At 38.3% G+C, this 20,107-nt stretch overlaps 1 protein-coding gene across 3 annotated transcripts in view; it reads left to right on the top strand.

Annotated features, from left to right (window-relative positions):
- Positions 1-20,107, top strand: part of DISP1 (dispatched RND transporter family member 1) — a 94,384-nt gene that overhangs the window by 59,331 nt on the left and 14,946 nt on the right. For all 3 annotated transcript variants that reach the window (XM_052805471.1, XM_052805473.1, XM_052805472.1), the window contains exon 3: positions 18,050-18,079. In XM_052805471.1, the coding sequence (XP_052661431.1) occupies positions 18,050-18,079 (30 nt within the window). The remainder of the gene's footprint in view (positions 1-18,049; positions 18,080-20,107) is intronic.

The following is a 20,107-nucleotide window of genomic DNA, read 5'->3' as shown; positions in this document are numbered from 1 at the left end:
ATATTTTCCATAGCACTTCACAAATATAAAGACTTTGTTTGAACTGCTGTGGTTGGGATCTTGAGCCAAGATGCTTTTTTCATCTTGCATTTCCTCACCATGGTGTGCATGTGTACATAAATAATGATTTATGATAAATGTTTGTCTTGCTGTTAGCAGTCAAAATAAGGATACAATCTGATGTTTAGAGCACCTGTACTTACCTACTCAACTATATGTGCTGGCATACTCTACATACCCCTATCAAGTGATTACTGTTTCATTTCTGGACTTGCTTCTAGCTCAGACAACTGAATTTTCTCAGCGAAAAGATACTTGCAATATGCCTTATAGGTCAGCAAATCAAATGAGTCCATCTTCTTAAAGCTACCTAGCTTCTGGTTGCTGTTACCTGTTCTTTTAGCTGTAAACATGTGGTAAATAGGACTCGGGTCCCATGCTATACTGGGGAAGCTGGACTTCTTGTATGCATTTTAACTCCTTAAACTGACCGTGGCTGCATTAATGGACAATGTATATGTCTGACTGTATCACTTGTGTTATTAGCATGGAACTAAAGACTTCTTTTCCCTCTGAATAGTCTACAAGGCGTGTCTAAACGTAATCGTCTCCTGTTGCGTTGTGAATCTAGTTTATCACACTGTCAGGCCATTGTCAATGAAGACATGTTGGTAGGTGGTAAAAAAACAGGGAGCAACTGGATGCAGCCTTGCAGGTGGATGGTTACATGCTCAGGAAGAAGCAAACTGTCTCATTGGTAGTTTCTTTGCAGTGCTAAAGAGAACAGGTGGTAAATGTGTATTCATTTTTTACATGCTCATATTACTTTCTGTACGCAGAAGAGTAACACTTAGGTGTGTGATTTTTTTACATGATCTTTGTTCCACACTCTAATTTTATTACGTTTTGAGCCTATCATCTGCACAACAGCGTCTTCTCCAGATATTTTTCTTACAAGGCTAATTGGAAATCATCCAGCTTTATAACATGTGCATGTTTTAACATGGTTATTTAAAATGCAGGTTCTCATACTATATATCAATTAAATTCAGTGTGTAGTCAAACTAGCTTTCATTTTGGTTCTTTGTTTTTTTAAAAAATGCATTCAAATATTGTTAAAATTTTAAGTTTAAGGGGGGGGAAAGATGTGATTAGATAGAGGGGGACAAACACCTTTTGCAAACTGTATCGCTAATGCTTTTACAGCTCTAGGCAGGTAACCAATTGTTTCAGCTCGACAGGTTTTGTCAGGTTTTGAAGCCCAAGGCTTAACGTCTGTTGGTGACCTAATATTAAAGGAATGTGGCTCTGGTATATCATTGCAGATTGGAGTGTATGAAGAAGGAGGATTGAAATAATGCCATGCTTGTCCTATCCTCTTAAAACTGGCTGGATCTGGAATTTTGTAGTGTGTTCAGCTTTGAAGTTTAAACTAAATTACATGGAAATGTCATCTATACACCATAACTTGAATGTCTGGGCAACTGGTACTTCTTTTAGGCAACTGGTAATTCTTTTAGATTGGTGAAAAAGGCTTGTAGCATAAGGGAAAATATTTTTAGTGGTTGCTGATTTACAATGTGATTGTGGCAAAAAATTATAATGTAAAAGTAGGTAAAGTAGGTCCACTGTTGGTTGTAATGATTCTGATGATGTTTAGATATTTTTCTAAGGTTGGAAGATCTTGAGCAAAGTTGGGTTTTTTTGTGTGATTTTGTGCACATATTTAAGATGTAGTTCATTCAAACATGTTCATACCTCTTTTTTTAGTGGGCATAATATCTTGACCACACAAACACTCCCTGGGAAATTCCAGCTGTCTCTTCATATCAGAGTGCAATTGTCCAGGGACTTGATTTGCTTTTTGACAAACGGTTTCTGAACTTACCTGTTTGGAGCATGGTATGATTAGTTCTTCTTTTCAGGTACTATTGGAAGATTTTTTTTCCACCCTGGGCCTTTGGAGGACTCATGTTGTAGTAACTGTTATTGTCTGAATGCACTTATGTATCTCAAGAAGCCTGTGGGGCTTAGAGCCACTGGAATGTTACTGCCCCTCCTTTGCTGCCATCTGCTTCTGTAATCATCAGCAACCTTCACTGAGTAGACAGTAGAAATGAGGAAGAAGAACCAAGTAAGGCTGTTAATCTGAAGTAGTGGAAGAAGCATGAAGACTGATGCTTGGCAACTGGAAGCACTGAGTTAGGAGTCACTGGGGAAGAGTAAAACTATGCAGCCCAGCAGCACGTTTAGTGGGTTGAAAGGAGGATAAAATAAATAATGAAGTATTGCATATTCTAGCAGAACTAAACACTACAGTAAAGAAATGTAAAGCCAGAAAACTTAAAATCATTCCTGGTATTTTTCAATATCTATTATTTATATAGGAATGTATGCATGTAAATAGGAGCAAAAGAGGAAGAGGGTGGTGAGGCACTGGAACAGGTAGCCCAGGGAGGTTGTGGATGCCCCATCCTTGGAAGTGTTCAAGGCCAGGTTGGATGGGGCTTTGAGCAGCTTGGTCTAGTGGAAGGTGTTCCTGCCCATGGCAGGGGTGTTGGAACTAGATGATCTTTAAGGTCCCTTCCAACCCAAACCATTCTATGATTCTGTGATTATTCAGTAAGTTGTCTCAGGGTTGTGGAAAGCATGGGGTAACAGCTCTCTGCATGCCTGTTGTCTCTGCGATCAAATTGAATTGCTTCTCTCAGACTTGTATGTGAACTTTTTCATGGGAAAACACCAGTTAAAAGCTACCTGTATCCTTGCTAGTTTTGATGCCAACTCTTTTGGGATCTCTCTTTGGGGATACAATTTAGAAAACGTAGATGTATGGACTTGGACTGATGGTACTGCTGATAAGGAAACTGCTCCAAACTGCTGGTGCATGTAGTGCTTGAACTTCTGCAACATTGAACGAATAAATTCATACAAATACTCTTTGCTTGGAGTAGACCTGCTCTATATCACCTACCATTATTTACATTTCAAGACTACACTGCTAATGCTTTTGGCTGAAGCAGATAAGTAAAGAGAACTCTGAAAAGCATCTGAATTATCTCTGGTAAAAAGACAAAAGGACATGTGGGATGATCTCTGTATGATCATGCAGTCATCTAAAGCTAGAATATGAAAATAAAACCAATTTAAAGCCTCACAGAATTATTACTTTGGCTAAAATTAAAGTCTTTGGGATATATGTAAATCGCTCCTCATCCCTCACCAGCCTGGTTTGGAGGGTTTAGCTCCCAAAGCTTGCTTAGTTTGAATGGCTGGATTCAAATTTTTTGCTTGCAAGACCAATTTACATTCTAAGCAAGGCAAAAAACGTAGTACTGGTAAAGCATTAATATCTTCAGGCTTACTGTACATCTTCCTTTCAGTTAGATTTAAGCCTGCTTTTGAACTGTTTCAGCATTGCAGGTTTATGTGATGGTTCTGGGATTCTGAGTTCTGCTGTATTTCAGAGAGTTCTGTGCCACACACTGTTGAAACAGTATTGCAGATATATGCCAATACTTACACTTTAATACTTTAAAAAGGAGATCTAAAAAAATGAAAAATCTGTGAAGTGAGGATAGAACGTTATAGCTGCCTCTTACCCATTTTATGTTTTCCTTCTAGTTACTTGGCATAAAAATTAGATCCAGAAAGAAATAAAAAGCTCTTGTTTTTTCAAAAAACGAGGGAATGTTTGCCAAATACCAATCTTAATAACAAGACTTTGTTATGAAACAGCTCCCTGCTTGATTCCAGGAAAAGGATAATTGTTACCTAGTACATTCTGCATGGCTTGTAGAGCTGATTATACATATACATGTATATAGAGTATTTTCAAATATTCTTATTCCAGCAACATTAACTGTTCAGAAGAACTCCTACCTGGAGTTTTTTAAACAAAGTATTTTCCATCCATCTAAATATTTTCCGGTTTCAAAATTGTTAGCTTCTGCTGTATTTAATGCATTCAAAGATTCTTTTGTTTTCACTTTTTATATAAAATGTGCACTAATGTCTTTTGTACAATACATATGATTATACTGTGTTAATAGATTAATAAAAGAGACTTACTCCCTTCCCCTAGGAAGATTAAAAAGATATCTTTTAAAAAAAAAAGAAATCCTGTAGGTCATATTTTCAAAGGTTGTTTCTGAACCTTTTTATCAACCTTCAGCAACTAAAAGGCAGAAGTTGTTACCATCATTTCATGCAGTGTTCAGGATGTTGCAAATATCTTGAGTTGTGCTGTAGATGACTTCCTGCATGTTGGTAATTTGTATGGAAATAATAAGAATTCTGGTGCTATTCTCATTTAAGCCACTTACTCCATGTTAAAATAGGAATTTTTTATCCAATGGTTTTCCAGAATGAAGAGGCTGGAGGCTCATGGGAACCACAAAATAGATGCTGCCTTTTGAGTTGCAGCATTAACAGCCCAGTGGCATACTTGGGGATTTTAATGTAGTTGAGGAAGGGAAAGGGAATGTGTAGCAGTCTCATGCATCCTTCTCAATCTGAGCCCAAATGTGGGATTCTCTGTTGTGCATGTGTGGAGGAAGAGCTCTCCCTGTGACCAAACAAATGAACTGGTTCTTTTTCTTTCTCAGAAAAAAATTTTCATGGCAGTCAATAATTTGAGCTGTGCTCTCTCATTTTTGCTCATTTTTATTTTTAGTCTTATATTATCCCCTAAGTGTGGTACCTTAAGAGGTTTCTATCTGGTTTTATTAATTCATTACTGTTCCTGTGATAATTATTGTGCATTGTTGGCTATGCAAACAACATGCTGTACTTTCCGTTAGTCTTGCACAGAGCTGAAAGGAAAGGGCTGACATGCAGAGACCAGAATACAAATAAAAAATGCCATTTATAATTCAGTGGCTGACCAAATTAAAAATAACATGCCTAGAAAAATATTAAGTGCACTTAAAAAACCAAACCTCATTCATTAGGCAGTCCAAGGGATTTTTGCAGAATTTAATTGTATTAATTAAGAATTGCTATTTGTTGAGACTTAGATTGCTTTGAAGCAAGCATTTTTGCAATAGGAAAAAGGGACTTGGAAGGTTCCTGCTCTGGTCTGAGTGCAGCTGAGTACCAGCCTGGCTGTATTTTGACCTTTAGTCTCTGTGATTTATAAACTCCAGGTTCTGTGTGTGCTTGAAGATGAATTTCCTGTGCCCTGTATCCCTCACCTCTCCTTGAACAACAGAAGAGCTAGTACTTAACTAGCAATCTGCTGGGCCTTTGAACTGCAGTCTTCAGAAGACACAAAGCTGATAACATGAGGGAAATGGTAAAAAATGTGGGTCCTTTCTTTTGTGCTAAATTGACTGGAAAACCAGCATCAGCTGTGTTCGTTCTCGGAAAGGACTAATCGGTGTGTTTTTTGAGATGACTTTTAAAACTGAGCATTTACATGCATGTATTTAGAAAAAAAGGTGGCAGAACAGCTAAAACTATGGCAGTTTGTTGGAATGTTTTGACCATGTATAGTTGTTCTCATGCACTTTTAATTTAATAGTACGTTGTGATAAGGTTCAAATGTGAAACAAGACAACACTAGACAACAAAGAGCAAAAGTCTAAACTAAAGGTAGAAATGACCTGATTTTCAGCCCTCTTAAAGAGATGGGATTTGAAAGATTTGGGTATTCCTACTTAAAAGTTTTCAGTCTTAGTTATGATAGAGGGAAAGTGTAGAATTGAGGAACATCGACTTTGGAAAGCTCTTTGTAAGTTGCCGTAGTTGTCTCCGTCTTTAGCTCCTTCCAAAATCACTTGTCCTTCCTCTCTGATGATATTTCAATGTTGTCTTCATCTCCTAGTAAGTGATAATTGATGTGCATGCTTTTAAGTAGTCAGTGGTGCTTGAACAGTAAAAACAAAAAAAACCCCCAAACACAATGCAAGAGGGAGATACGGAGGGTGCCTGAGCAATTTGGCATTAATTTTGCTACACTAAGATTGCTATGAGATTTCTACCAAGGATATCTGCTGAATAAAGAAATCTCTTAAAGCCTTGACTATCAATGCAAAATAGAAATGAGATGGTACCACTAACAGATCAGTAAAGGTAAGGGAAGTTGCAGGTAGGAATCCCGATTGTATTTCAGAAAGCCTGGCCCCTCTGTTTGAAAATTAGGGTTTTTTTAATAAAATCATAAATAGATGAGTGTACTGGACTAGAAAAGTTTGCATGCATCACGTCTCCCACTTTTCCAGTATTATCTGTGATGTTAATGGGATACTGTCTGCAAAATTCTTCTGTTACATTTCCAGTTTGTAGGATGTTTAGTTTGTTCAATCAAATGGGTGAACTGTTGCTAACTTTTTGCTGAACAGTTCTGATTGTATTAAATCTGTTTTATAGTCTGTTTAATCTTGCAGTGCTTTTGAGGGTCTTAGCTACAATACTGAAAACCTTTAAATGTTCAGTAAATACTCCCTTTTTTGCATGCTTCTTACTGAGCAAACAAAACAAATTTAATCTCAGGAGGTACAAAAGGTGATGTCGCATTACATATGTACAGTATTTCATCTGTGTCAGCATAAGCTAAAGAGCCTTCTTTGTGTAATTGCTTACTAAATCCTTTTAAATCTTTTAATTGTGTGGAATATATGCTTGTTTCATATAATTGAAAAATTACGACATTCTAAGTGACTAGATTCACAGACATTGGAACAGCAGCTCAACACTGAAATGTATGTTTGAAGTGAAATACTTCACTGAATTTAGAACAAAATTGCTTAAGTAACAGTATTTTCATTCACTGCAAGAAATTAAATATGTAGAAAGAAAAAACCTAGTGTTTGTCCCCATAGTCAGTCTAATAATTTGGAGAAATTGTAATGGCTTGTAGTCTATCCTCAGAAAAGGCTCTCTGGTCAAAGGAGGTTTTCTGAGAGCAAAAATGAACCCCCTGGTGACTTACGTTCACAAATGTACATCTGCACAGGAAGGAAGACTGAAGCACGTACCAGTTGAAGCATGATATATGACAGCCTGAAGTCTCCCTACTCCAGAGTCAAACTTACATATGCTTAAGAACATGGATTTCAGTCTTTGTGGAGAAATACCTTGATAAAAATAGGTGCTCTTGTACATCTCTTTCATTCTCTTTGGTACCTTGGGATGGAGTTTTTCTTGTGTGTATGTTGTGATTTCTTGGATCATGTTAATTTCCTGTCTGTCAGAGAAATACAAGATGTGACCATGACCTTGCATTGCTCCATTCAACTGGGAAGTGTAATAAAACCAGCTTTGAAATAAAACATTTCTAAGGAAGGAACTTTTTGCCAGTAAAAATGCTGAAAACTACTCTAGTCATCATTTAAATCCCAGAACATATCTATTAATTTCACTGTAATTACCAAGAAAAGAAAAAAGACTAACGGTTTTAGACTTGCAAAGGATCTTGAAATAATATTAGTCTGCTCCAAATTAACTGTTGGCTTGTTTTCAAATAGTGATTCATGGTGGTATTTTACTAAGCCTTTTTTATTGTCTTGAGTAGTTCAGAACTTTTGTTTAACTTGCCAAGCAGTGCTATATGTGGTCCTGCCCTTAGTGCTTCAGAAGTTACAGGAATATATATAGCTTCAATTAAACCTTTTGAAGAAGAATATACTTTAAATTATGTATAAACTTTGCCATTTAAAGCTGGGACAATCCAGTTTAAATATGTTTGATGGCAGTTTTCTTATTGACAGTTTGAGAACTGTGTTTATAAGTGGCAACACTCACTGGAGAAAAGTTTAGGGAAAGAAGAATATTAGAAAAATATTTGAAGGGTGTATATTACTTGGCTCCTTCATACACTGTCAGATTTTCTTACAGAGAAAGATTATTTACTTCCTGTTCAAGACAAGTGAACCAAGTAGATGCTATTAAGGAAAAGAGCCAGCTTTCCTAGTAGTTGGTAATATTTAGTCAGTTATTGAAGTTGAAAGAGGGAAGACATTAGAAGTCAGTATTGCAAAAATGAGTTTCTAAGGAACCTTAAACTGAAGACTTTGTAAGTAAATCCTGGGCACCTGCATGTATATCATCCATATGGAGCAGCAAGTAAAAGAGGTGGGGAAAAAACTACAAACCCCAAACCTTGGAGATGTTTATAGGAGCATTTCAATTTCAAGTCATCTGTATGTTATAAATTTATAGCAGTTTAATTTTAATATATAATGAATCATACAGGGGTAGAATGGAGTAGACTATTTCAGTTGGAAGGGACCTACAATGATCATCTAGTCCAACTGCCTGACCACTTCAGGGCTGACCAAGTTAAAGCATGTTGTTAAGGACACTGTCCAAAAGCCTCTTAAACACTGACAGGCTTGGGACATCAACCACCTCTCTAGGAAGCCTGTTCCAGTGTTTGACCACCCTCTTGGTAAAGAAATGCTTCCTAATGTCCAGTCTGAACCTCCCCTGGCACAGCTTTGAACCATTCCTATCACTGGGTACCAGGGAGAAGAGATCAGCACCTCCCTCTCCCTTTCCCCTCCTCAGGAAGCTGTAGAGAGCAATGACATTGCCCCTCAGCATCATTTTCTCCGGACCAGACAAGCCCAAAGTCCTCAGCTGCTCTTCATAGGACATTCCTTCCAGCCCTGATGCTAAACTTACGAAAATAACTTTCAAATGAAAATACTTACGTATAGGATGTCAGTAGGATTTCATTGACCTTTTCCCATCTCTGTTGACTTGATGGAAACATGTTTTCCTGTTGTGTGTCGGCATGAGCCAGAAGTTTGTGACTGGGAGATGTCAAAACTACCTGTTACTTTTTCAAGGTAGCTTAATAAAGTTTAATATTGATTTTGTAGCAGAAAGAAAGCAAGCAAAACCTTGGCTTAGTTAAGTACATAGGGTTTGCCACTGATGTTCAAGGAGTCTGGTTTTATCCAGTGTACATGCTGTAGGTCAGTAAACCATATACTTTTATGCTAAATTTAAATCAGAGCAAGGATCACTTGGACAGTTGATTTTTTTATTAGTAACACCTTCCTTACAATTGCTTTCCTTGCAGAAGGGCAATGTTATTTGCTCATACTTGGTGTGACCATAGAGCAGATCCTCAGTTGGAAATGAAGAGGTAGGTAAGAATACAAGAAGAGCAGACAAGAACCTTTATAAAGCTTGATATCTCAACTATAAAAATGTGAATTGACATCTATAATACAGTTGCCAAATAGCATATTGATTTTTGGTCTCTCTACTACAAAGACTTTCATTTTGCTTAATTTTATGCAAAAGAATAGTCTTAGCAGAAATAATTAGTAAGTATAAGGTTAAGCAAAGCTGCAACACTGAGATTTCACACTTTTTAATAGGATGAAATAGCAGTTAGTTTCAGATCATCTCACCCTGATAATCTAGAGATAAAAAAAATCTTTTTGGATTGTTCCTTGACATTTTATGTGGGAGAGAACAAGAAAATTCTTTGCATTTTTCTTGCTTTCAGTAAGACCTTAAAAAAGCAACTTATCAGAAAACTGAATTATTTGTCGTCTTTACAACAGCCTTCTGCTGCTTCCTTTATAGATATAAATAAGTAAAGCTAAGTGCAGACAAATAAAATAAACACTACATGTTTAAAAAACATCTAGAGAGTGTTTGTGATTAGAATCAAGGAAAAATCTACACATCACAGCAAAAAATTAAATTGGGAGGCTTGCAAAAAGCTTTTTGGCAACTTAATCTGTTGCATTTGTTGTCTGAGTGATTGTAGTGATTGTTAAAATGATAAAGCACATAGGTGTTATATCCAATATAGCAGCAAAAGCTAGCTTTATATTTAAGAGCAATTTAAATTGTTCTCATGGATCAATGACATTCTGAAAACACAAGGGTTTTCTTCCTCTGCAGGGATTTAGTTTGTATTGTATGTTCTAATGGAAGATGTACAATATGATGCATATCTCATTCTATCCTGTGGGGATTTGGCTTATCCTTGAGTGTAATAATGACAAAAAGCTATGTTTTATCGATTCTTGTAACCAGATCTACCAACAAAGGGAATACTTTCCCTCTGGCAAAGTAAAGCATTGGGGTTAAACATCTCATAATCTTTGGACAGGGGAGTCTTTATATTGATTATTTTTGTTTGTTTGTTTTTCAGTACGTACAGCTATTTGTTGTAACTTAACATTTTTGACTCAAGTCAATCTTAAAGTGAAAAGCAAGACTGCAAAATTAGTTTTTCTGCTATTGGCCTTTTAATGTTTTTTTTTTTTTTCTATCAGTATGTATAGACAATTGTGGTATACAAGGTGCTTCAAAAAGAAGATATAGTTTGTGTCCTAAAGAGTACAGTATTTCACAAATATGCTATGTGTTTTTATGGATGTGATGTTATTTGTCTCAAGAGAAATAATACATCCCTCTTACAAATATCTTCATGAGGAAAGTAGACTTAAGATTACGCAAGACTGTCAGTGTTTGTCCATACTGCCAGAAACTGAAGATGTTGCAGATCTACTGCAATGTCTACAATTTTCACTTACTCTGGACCCTATTTTGTTAGAGCAGTTGTCATGATTGCTTCTGCTGCTGTGTCATCTGCAGTACTGTTAGTGATTGCTTTACATCCTTGTGACAACTACTTTATGATAAATAGCTGTAAGCTATGCATTTATTTTCAAAATTTTGTGCAGCTCAGCACCAAAATGAAGGAGACCAGCCACCTGACCAGTTAGTTTTCTTTGAATGATTGTTTGGAAAGTTGAGCTTTCCTAATCTGTCAAGTTTCTGTCAGTGACCATTTCTGTGCTACACTTGTGCCCGGCTTTGAGCCCTGAAATTATGGTTGGCTGTCACTGTCATATTCAAATGTCGCTGAGTGTGGACCTCAGCTGGATTTGCTAAGGGATGGCATTTATCAGCAGTCAGTACTTTTTCATCTGAGACCAGTTCATGCAATGAAGTAGGAAAAGCGGTTGCAAAGACTGGTGTGTATCTTTTTGAGATGCTTCTAGTCCAGTCAGCTGGAGGTTCATAATAAACTGTTTGATGGCAGGCAATGATATGAAGAAGAGTGGTGCTTCCTTAATTAGTGCCGGTTCCAGCTGGGAGATGGTGCCTTGCAACCAATGGTGGAAGCTGGCTCAGCTGCAGCAAAGCACCAGAATTGGCTGCATATTGCTGCTAGGAGCGCAGCTTTCTGCTTCTCTTAGCTGCTGTCTACCAGGAATGAAACAGAGAAGCACCTGTACTGATAGTTACAGATTTATCCGTGATGCTGTTAGTTGTTTCCTTATGCCTTAGAATAGGGTGCAACAATCCCAGGCAGTGCCTCTGTGCTGCCCCAAGTCAGGGTGGTAGCCCCACAGGCATTAATTTTAGCTCAAAGTCTAACTGGTTTGTTGTTCCTCCAAGGAAAAAAGGAGAAAAGCCCTTCTGCATCCGAGCTTCAGTCTCTACATCTGCACAGTGTGAAATAGAAATTATTTGCATTTAAGTGGCGTGAAATAAATCGGAAAGCAAATGTTTAGCCAGGGCAATATCCAGAATTATAATATGAATTTAAAATGTTTTAGGAAGGTATTGTTTGGATAAGTTAGTACAAACGTATGTTTTGGAATGTGTTGATGCTTTTTTACTGATTTTTTTTTTTTTTTTTAAAGTTATTACCAACGTAGGCAGGAATGTTCCTGTTCAAAATCGTATTAGTATCTCTTTCAACTTTTTAGGTTATTGATAGCTGCTAACACTTTTTTAAAATGCTGGTTGCTCCGCAACAGGTAGAAAACTCTCTTCAAAATATGCTTCAAAACACAGCCTGCTTTGCTAATTTTCTATTTCATGGCTACCTTCTGCAGGATTTCTTGCATCCGCTCAGGAAGCAGCTAGCATTGATTCCTTGTGGTGTGAGGCAAAGGGGGTTACTTAAATTGATACCTTTCTCACCTTTGTGAGGAAAGACTGCAAAAGAATGTCTTAGAACATCTAGATACTTTTATTGTCCTCTGTCATGTTCAGGTTTGTATTGCCCTGAAATGCATGAGGTTAATGAAACAAATACACTGCAAAAGCAGTAAACCATCCATAATTTTATTATTAAGTGTTAAATTCATTTGGAACAGTCCCATGCTGAGGAACTCGTTTGTGAAACATTGCTTTGTGCCATGTAATGTCCAGGTGACATGAAGGTTATAGAACTAGATTTAATAATACTTAACAATTTCCAAAAGCTTGCTTTCCTTTGTGAGTCTTGAAATTAGGACCAAAGCCCCCTCTCTGCTTATACCCATGCCAGTCTATTAACTTTCATGAGAAAACTCATTCAGTGCTGTAGCTGAAAGGGAACTTTAGCTTCATTGAGAACCTGAAGGCAGGATGTGGCCAAGCAGCATGGCATGTTCCCCTTCAGGAAGCTAGAGCACTAGTTGTCATCTTTCTCAGATAGAAAAATATGTAAAGCAATAATAATTTTTTTATATGCGTGAACTGCCCCTATTCAAGTTGCTATGTACACAAAGGCACAAATGTTTTCTATTACTTCACTGTTCGAAATATAGGTAGAAATGCTGAGGTTAAGTGCTTATTTAGGCTGGAGAGGTGAATATTAGAGCTGTAATAGTCCAGTTCAAACCAGTGCCCTGATCCATCCTCTGGATACTCTTGTTATTTCCTATAGTAAACTTTCAGATATTATAGCAACACTTTTTAAAAACATCACTCCTCCTTTTCACCATGTTGCACAAAAGGATGCAGGTTAACCAAATACATTTCTTGTTGAGAAATGTCTGGGGTTTTTAACCAATCTATTTATCTTTTCTTTATGTAGTTCCTAATTGTATGATGCTCAGTCTAAACTCGCCGTTAGGAAAGGACAGGGTGAAGCAAAGCATCTGTTGCATAGTGACCGAGACTTGCAGTAAATGGTCATAGAATAGGGCTTGTCCTTTTCTTCTCCCTTCCCTTCTCCCCCCCTTGGTGCATAGTATGTATTAGATTTTAATCAGTGGCTGTAATCTGTGTAATAACTGGGTGATGCTAGTCCTGTCACAAACAACTGTGATTGTCACTTTCTGCTATCAGACTTGTGAGAACTGAGTACAGAGGTTATTTAATACACAGATCAACTTGGCTTTTGTCCCAGCAAAATAATGGAATTCACCATTTCTTTCTCATGAAAACTGATGAGGATTTTTTTTTTTGTCTAGACTTTTTTTTGGAGGTTAGTAGTGTTATTTAAACGGGCTAACTAAAAGTATACTACTTCAAAAATTAGATACAGCAGCATTAGTTAAGTGGGAAAGATCTGGTTTTGCCATGCATTTCTGTATTTTAGTGCATAACTAAAGAATTTTTGGGGCATAGTTTTCAGGGATAACTTTTCCTATTGACTGATATAATAGAGTCATCACAACAGCTGCAAGGGATTGGTTACACTGCTGGAATTCACCCGGGTGCACACAGGTTTTTTTAATGCATGCTTTTTGAAACAAAACAGTTTGATAGCAGGTGTGACCTTTAACCCTCCCTAACTTTGAAGAACTTCATCATCATCATTTGTTCAGCACTGAATATATTTTGCAGGTGGAGGAAACAGAGGGAAATGTAGTTTGGTTTTGATGGGAAAGGGGGAGGATGAGGAATGGTTGTGTTGGTATTTTTAACCCTTTAGTTTAAAACAAATTGGGCAAAGTTAATTTTTGAAAGTTCTATCTAAAACAGATTTTATGTTCTGTTGAGAAAATCTGTTTTGCCATATAGTTACAGAGATGTAACTGAAAGATAGAGTAAAGCTTGAAGAGAGAAATTTAAAATGTGCCCATCTACTAAGATTTTGTATGCAGAAGGGGCTGGGAGAGCTGTGGAAAGAGTGAATATACAAGAAGATACATTGAGAAGGTGCCTGCCTCATCCCCAGAGGGTTATCAATTACACATTGGTCCTTCCCAACAAATGTTTGTCTTGCTGGCTTTTTGAGGACCTCAAATGAGGTTCTGTACCTCACCGAGCAAACCCTTGTATTTGGGGGGAGTGCATAGTGTTGTGGACATGGCTCTCTGGACGAACTAGCTAACCCTTTATAGAGTCATGGAGATCATGGTAATGGTCGTACAGCGTGGTGTGTGATGATGTGGATAGCAGTGCTGCAGCCCGTGCAGAGGAAAACATTGCCTTTATGGGACTGAATTCTCAACTGAAGCACCTGCTTGTTTTTTCAACCTGTATTGGTTTTGTGTGGCAAGGTTTTGGTAGCGGGGGGGGTTACAGGGGTGGCTTCTGTAAGAAGCTGCTGGAAGCTTCCCCTATGTTCGACAGAGCCCATACCAGCCGGCTCTAAGACAGACCCGCCGCCGGCCAAGGCCGAGCCAATCAGCGATAGTGGTAACGCCTCTGGGATAACATTTTTAAGAAGGACAAAAAGTTGGGACGGTGGTATTCAGCAGCCAGAGAGAGGAGTGAGAACATGTAAGAGAAACAACCCTGCGGACACCAAGGTCAGTGAAGAAGGAGGGGGAGGAGATGCTCCAGGCGCCGGAGCAGAGATTCCCCTGCAGCCCGTGGGGAAGACCATGGTGAGGCAGGCTGTCCCCCTGCAGTCCATGGAGCTCCACGGTGGAGCAGATATCCACCTGCAGCCCGTGGAGGACCCCACGCCGGAGCAGGTGGGTTCCCGAAGGAGGCTGTGACCCCGTGGGAACCCCGCGCTGGAGCAGGCTCCTGGCAGGACCTGCGGATCTGTGGAGAGAGGAGCCCACGGAGCAGGTTTTCTGGCAGGACTTGTGACCCCGTGGGGGGCTCACGCTGGAGCAGTCTGTGCCTGAAGGACTGCACACCGTGGGAAGGACCCATGCTGGAGCAGTTCGTGAAGAACTGCAGCCCGTGGGAAGGACCCACGTTGGAGAAGTTCGTGGAGGACTGTCTCCCGTGGGTGGGACCCCACGCTGGAGCAGGGGAAGAGTGTGATGAGTCCTCCCCCTGAGGAGGATGAAGCGGCAGAAAATAACGTGTGATGAACTGACCGTAAACCCCATCCCCGTCCCCCTGTGCCGCTGGGGGGGTGGTAGAGAATCCGGGAGTGAAGTTGTGCCTGGGAAGAAGGGAGGGGTGGAGGGAAGGTGTTCTGAGATTTGGTTTTATTTCTCATTACCCTACTCTGGTTGATTTGTAATAAATCAAGTTAATTTTTCCCCAAACTGAGTCTGTTTTGCCCGTGACGGTAATTGGTGAGTGATCTCTCCTATCCTTATCTCGACCCACAAGCTCTTTGTTATATTTTCTCTCCCCTGTCCAGTTGAGAAGGAGGGGGAGTGATAGAACAGCTCTGGTGGGCACCTGGCATCCAGCCAGGGTCAACCCATCACACAACCTTGTAGATTAACTTTGGTGTAAAAGTGGGTACTAAAATTGACAGAGTCCGAGGATACGGAAGGCAATTTTATCTGCCAATATAAACTGGAATAGTCATATAAACATTTATACAAGTCAGCATGATTACAAAGCTTGTACTAGTTATCGTCCTTGGATGGCTGTTGATTGTGCCAAATAGTTGTATGGTATTGTTGCTCGTGGTATGGTCCATTATGACATGGATGAAAATGGGACTCACTTTCACAAGTGACTGAGCACATATGGAAATTCAGATCTTTACAAATAAAAGCTAGAAATTCATGTTTTAATCGCCATATTAACAGTAAATATGTCTGTATATATTTCTCCCTAATCTGTAAACCCAAGAGTGTATGCTGCAGTTACAAATTACAATTACAGTGCTCTGTGTTGGTGCTGAATTAGTCCATGAAAGGGCTTGTCTGTTCGAGCGTTTCTCTTCATACAGAGTCCTGTAACTACTAACTTCAGATTCAAGTTTCATGAGTTCTGACTTAAGTACATAGTTTCTTACTGTCCAGCCTAGGCTTAGTTGAGAAAAGTTGGTTTTGTGGTTGAGGCTGTAGATAGGATGGCAAGCAGTCCCCTGAGCCTGCCACAGCTTCTTTTCAGCATGAGGCAACTTACTGTTGCAAAGTCATTTCAGAACTCAGTTTATTTGGGTTTCTGTACATTTTGGCTGCTGACAAGTCTGTTGTTCTTGTGGTGGCACCAGAAGTTTTTGATATCAGTTGTGAAATTGAGTATGCTCGATACCTCTGAAAGTCAGATTTGTGCATCTTGGACTACAGTCTGAAGGTTGGTGACATTTCATGGATTTGATCTTAATTTTTGTGGCTGTTTTTAACAGAAAATCCTTGTGTCTGCATTTCCTTAATCCTTGAGTTACTGCAACTGCAGATTGGTTATTTGCTCCTCCTTTTCCCCAGCTTCCTCATGGCTGCAGGGAGCAATTTTTACTACTATGTACTAGCTACGGGCATGTCCCAGTTACCAACTCTACTGCTTCGTTGGGTTGGAGCATTTCCAGACACTGAATTACAGCTGCTAGAAATTTGCTTTTATACAAGTCTTATTTCTTACAACAGTTAAATTAAAAAGGATTTATATTTCTTGAGGAAATAAATATAATAGCTTTATATTTCTTGATGGAATGTTCCATCGTAGTTCTATTTATGTGCTATATTGCTTGAGACACACCATGAATGAAGATGAAGAGTAAAAGAGGGCTTAGCATCAGTGTTTAGCTTTGCTAGCTTAATTTATTCTTCCATCCTCTCTGCCGAGGAAAGGGACAATAGGAATGGTCACATTTATATTACTCTACACTGTCAATTACATTTTCATCACCCTTTTGCTATCATGTTAGTTAGCAGTGCTTAGAATATATATCTGAAGTGGCCCATTGCTACATTAAGAGCTGGTTTGCATTGGATTGTACTTTTTGCTTGGTGTAACACAGTGTTGTGAGTCAGAGGCTCAGCTTTATGTGGATTATTTCCCCTTTACCTTTACAGTCGCTCAAGAGTTAGAAATAGGTGTAGTCTAAGCAGTACTCACACCTAGTGTGGGCATGGTTGCAGCTACCTTGAGATGATTCTGCCAGAACATTTTGGTTCCCCTGGACTAGAATTTCAGCCCAATGTGTTGAATCTTATGCTTCAAAGGACACCAGATCTCATTCCTAAAGACCAAATTAAGCTTCAAACTTTTGTGAAAATCTTCGAGGAGTCTGAAGTTTGAACTGTTTATCTGGTGGTGTGAAAGCATACAAATCTACTCTTTTGGAGACCTCAATATAGAAATACTAAGTGGTCTGTTTTATGCAAGGAGCTGTTTCTTAATTCATTGTTTTCTGTACCTTTTTAAAGAAGTAATATTAAATGTGCCCTTGGTGGTAAAAGTAAAACAAGCCCGTAACTTAACTGAAGCCATAGTATGGTTACATCTTTGGAGTGATTGTATGTCGCATTCACAGACAGGAAATTCTTGAAAGGACTTGCAGATTCTTCATGGGAATTTTTTTAAAAGTGAAATTCATGTGAAACTTACTGATCCAGTAGTGAACAAAATGAAGTGCTTGCTGAACAGTGGTAGATAAGAATAATCTGCATTTGGGTTTGCTATCTCCTCATCAAAGTAATATCGTTTATATTAGATTTTTAATAAATAACAAAAACTTGCATAGAAAAGTTAATTTGTATAGGTACATTTTGTCATTCTGTTTCCTGTATTATAGCAAGACAGAATTTATGGCCAAAATAATTTTTTGTAATGGAATTACGAAGGACAATTACGAAGGCTTGTGAATTGCAATGTCAGAACATGGTGTTTTGGTTGTCTGTTCCCATCATATGCAAACTTTATCATGATTTTCAATGGTACTGAATTTTTATCATGTTGGTTTATTTGGTCTCTTGTTGAAAACTGGAAAAGCCTCTGGAATAGTAATCCCAAAAATCAGCTGCATAAAATTCCTTTTGAAAACCCAGCTGTCTTTGTAGCTGTAATTATTCTCTGAATTACTTGTTTGCAAAGACTCAATTGAATATGATTGTATGCCTTTTAAAATAATTCATACTCTAAAATATCTGATTTTTATGATTTATTTGCTTTTCCATGTATGGGAAGAATTAAACAAATTGGCATGTGCTTGTATATTTCATATATTTTCAATTACTCTCTTTTTCCCTCCTTCCAGGCCAGCCAGACCATTCAAGTTACCAAAAAGGTAAGGTCTAATACTGTCACGTGAGGTTTGCAGAATCATAAAGGCAGTAGATGAGGTGATAGCAAAGCTGTTATTCCCCACACAGTGCAAGAGTAAGGAATGTTCAAGGAAAATAGTAGGCAAATTCAAGAAGATTTTAAAAGAAAAACGTATTTCTTTATGCAGTGGGTGGTGAATTTCTGGAACTGCCATAGGAGATTGTGGAGGCAGATAGCATCAGCAAGTTCAAACAACGTTCAGAAGGCTTGTTCTGCAATGGGTCCCTAAATAAACACTCAAAGGAGGAGTCGGGGACAAGCTCTTTAACATCCCTAATCACACATCTGTGAATCCTGGGGGAGCAGGAAGGGGATAGACCACAGAAAGTGGCCAAACTCACGTGCTCTATTTATGGAGAGACAAGTAGTCTCTCCATAAATACTGGGCCAGAATTTTAAAATCTGTGCAGATTTCCATGTTCCTTGTTTTCAAATATTTGATGGCATTTTTTGTTACAATCTGTGCCATTCTCTTTTTATGTACGCTATCTGCACAAGCATAAAAACTCTGTGACTCGGTACCTTTTTGATTAAGGGTTATTCTGAGAAGCGGCTTGGTAGTATCATCAATACTGATGAAATAACCTGACAGAAAAGTTCAGAAAATTTCACCATAATGATCTTTTCTTCTTCATAAAATCAGAAACCCCATGCAATCGAGAACACTAGGTTTGGACTGTATATGCTCTGAAGAATGGCAGGGTCATAGAAAACAACAGAGCAACTTATCTAAAACTGTTAGTGCATCAGTAATAGCAACAAGAAACCATCTCAAGTGAAAATACATTAAAAATATAATCCACCTTTAGGTTTTGCTTTCAGTAAAGAACAGGCCTGTTTGCTAAGTATCTGTTTTGAGTTGCATAAATCTGTTTGTTAATTATGAATTCAGTCACACAAATGTCTGTTGCTCATAGTGACCTCTTTATGATACGGAAACTATATATGGTATGTTTCTATCTCTTTATAAGAGACTAGGTAGTGGTTTAACCTGAGTATGTCTGCATGTAAGTGCTGAATTGAAAAGTTTAACACTATCCACGTGTTATGCTGTAGCTTAAAACGGGAAGGAAAAGTAAACACTATCTTTTTTACCTTCTTTTGAAGAAAGCATCTGAGGCCTTAGATTACCTTGGGGCAAATTGCTTGAAACCGGTCTTTTAGTGGTGCTAAACGGGTGAGATAAATAATGATTGAATTACTTTACTGTATCTCCTAAGCATTTTTAATTATTTAAAACATGAAAAAAAAACCCAACCCCAAACCTTTTTCAGGTGTGTGAAAAACATCAGGAGAAAAGAAATTAATAAAAACTATAAGGCAGCTTAAAGTAGAGTTACCATTCTAACAACTAGATTGAAATCAGGGGGTGAAATGGCAGAAAAAAGAGATTTCAGTCAGTGTCATAGTTATTAAGAATTCATTATTCAGTGCTTGAATAGTTTGGAGGAAAAAAAAAAAAGATGATAATGTGTCAGTGTAGCTATATGTCCAGCTCATTGCACAACTGTTGTTTTAATTAGGCACCAAAAAGCAGGAGGCGTTATCCTGATTTAGAAAAGTAATAAAGGATGTGCTTAGCACTAAGGATGTCCTTTCTGAATGTGATTCCTTGAGTGAGGAATTGATTTAAGCATTTTTCTCTCGGACTCAGACTTTTTCAGGCAAGTGGTCATTTATGCAGAATCTAAGTCAGGGCAGTGGCTTACTTTTCACAGAGAAAATAAAAAGTAACTAAACTCATGGCTTTTTAATGGGTGAAAAATAAAGTAACTGTCATCTGTTTAGCCACTTACAGTGAGTTGGGATCGAGGCTGGCTGTAGGCAACGTGATTGGAGCCAGAGCCCTCAGCAGCACCAAATGATGCTCAGACAAGTAAAATCAAAATATAGTGTGGTTAGTCCTTTTTGATGTTTTAGCCCAGGTCAGCTTTGCTTATCTGAATTTCACTATGTGATACAAGAAACAGGACAAATTTGCCGGTGTAAA

Source organism: Harpia harpyja, chromosome 13, assembly GCF_026419915.1.
Source record: "Harpia harpyja isolate bHarHar1 chromosome 13, bHarHar1 primary haplotype, whole genome shotgun sequence".
NCBI lineage: Eukaryota > Metazoa > Chordata > Aves > Accipitriformes > Accipitridae > Harpia > Harpia harpyja.
This window is presented reverse-complemented; position numbering and strand designations above follow the sequence as displayed.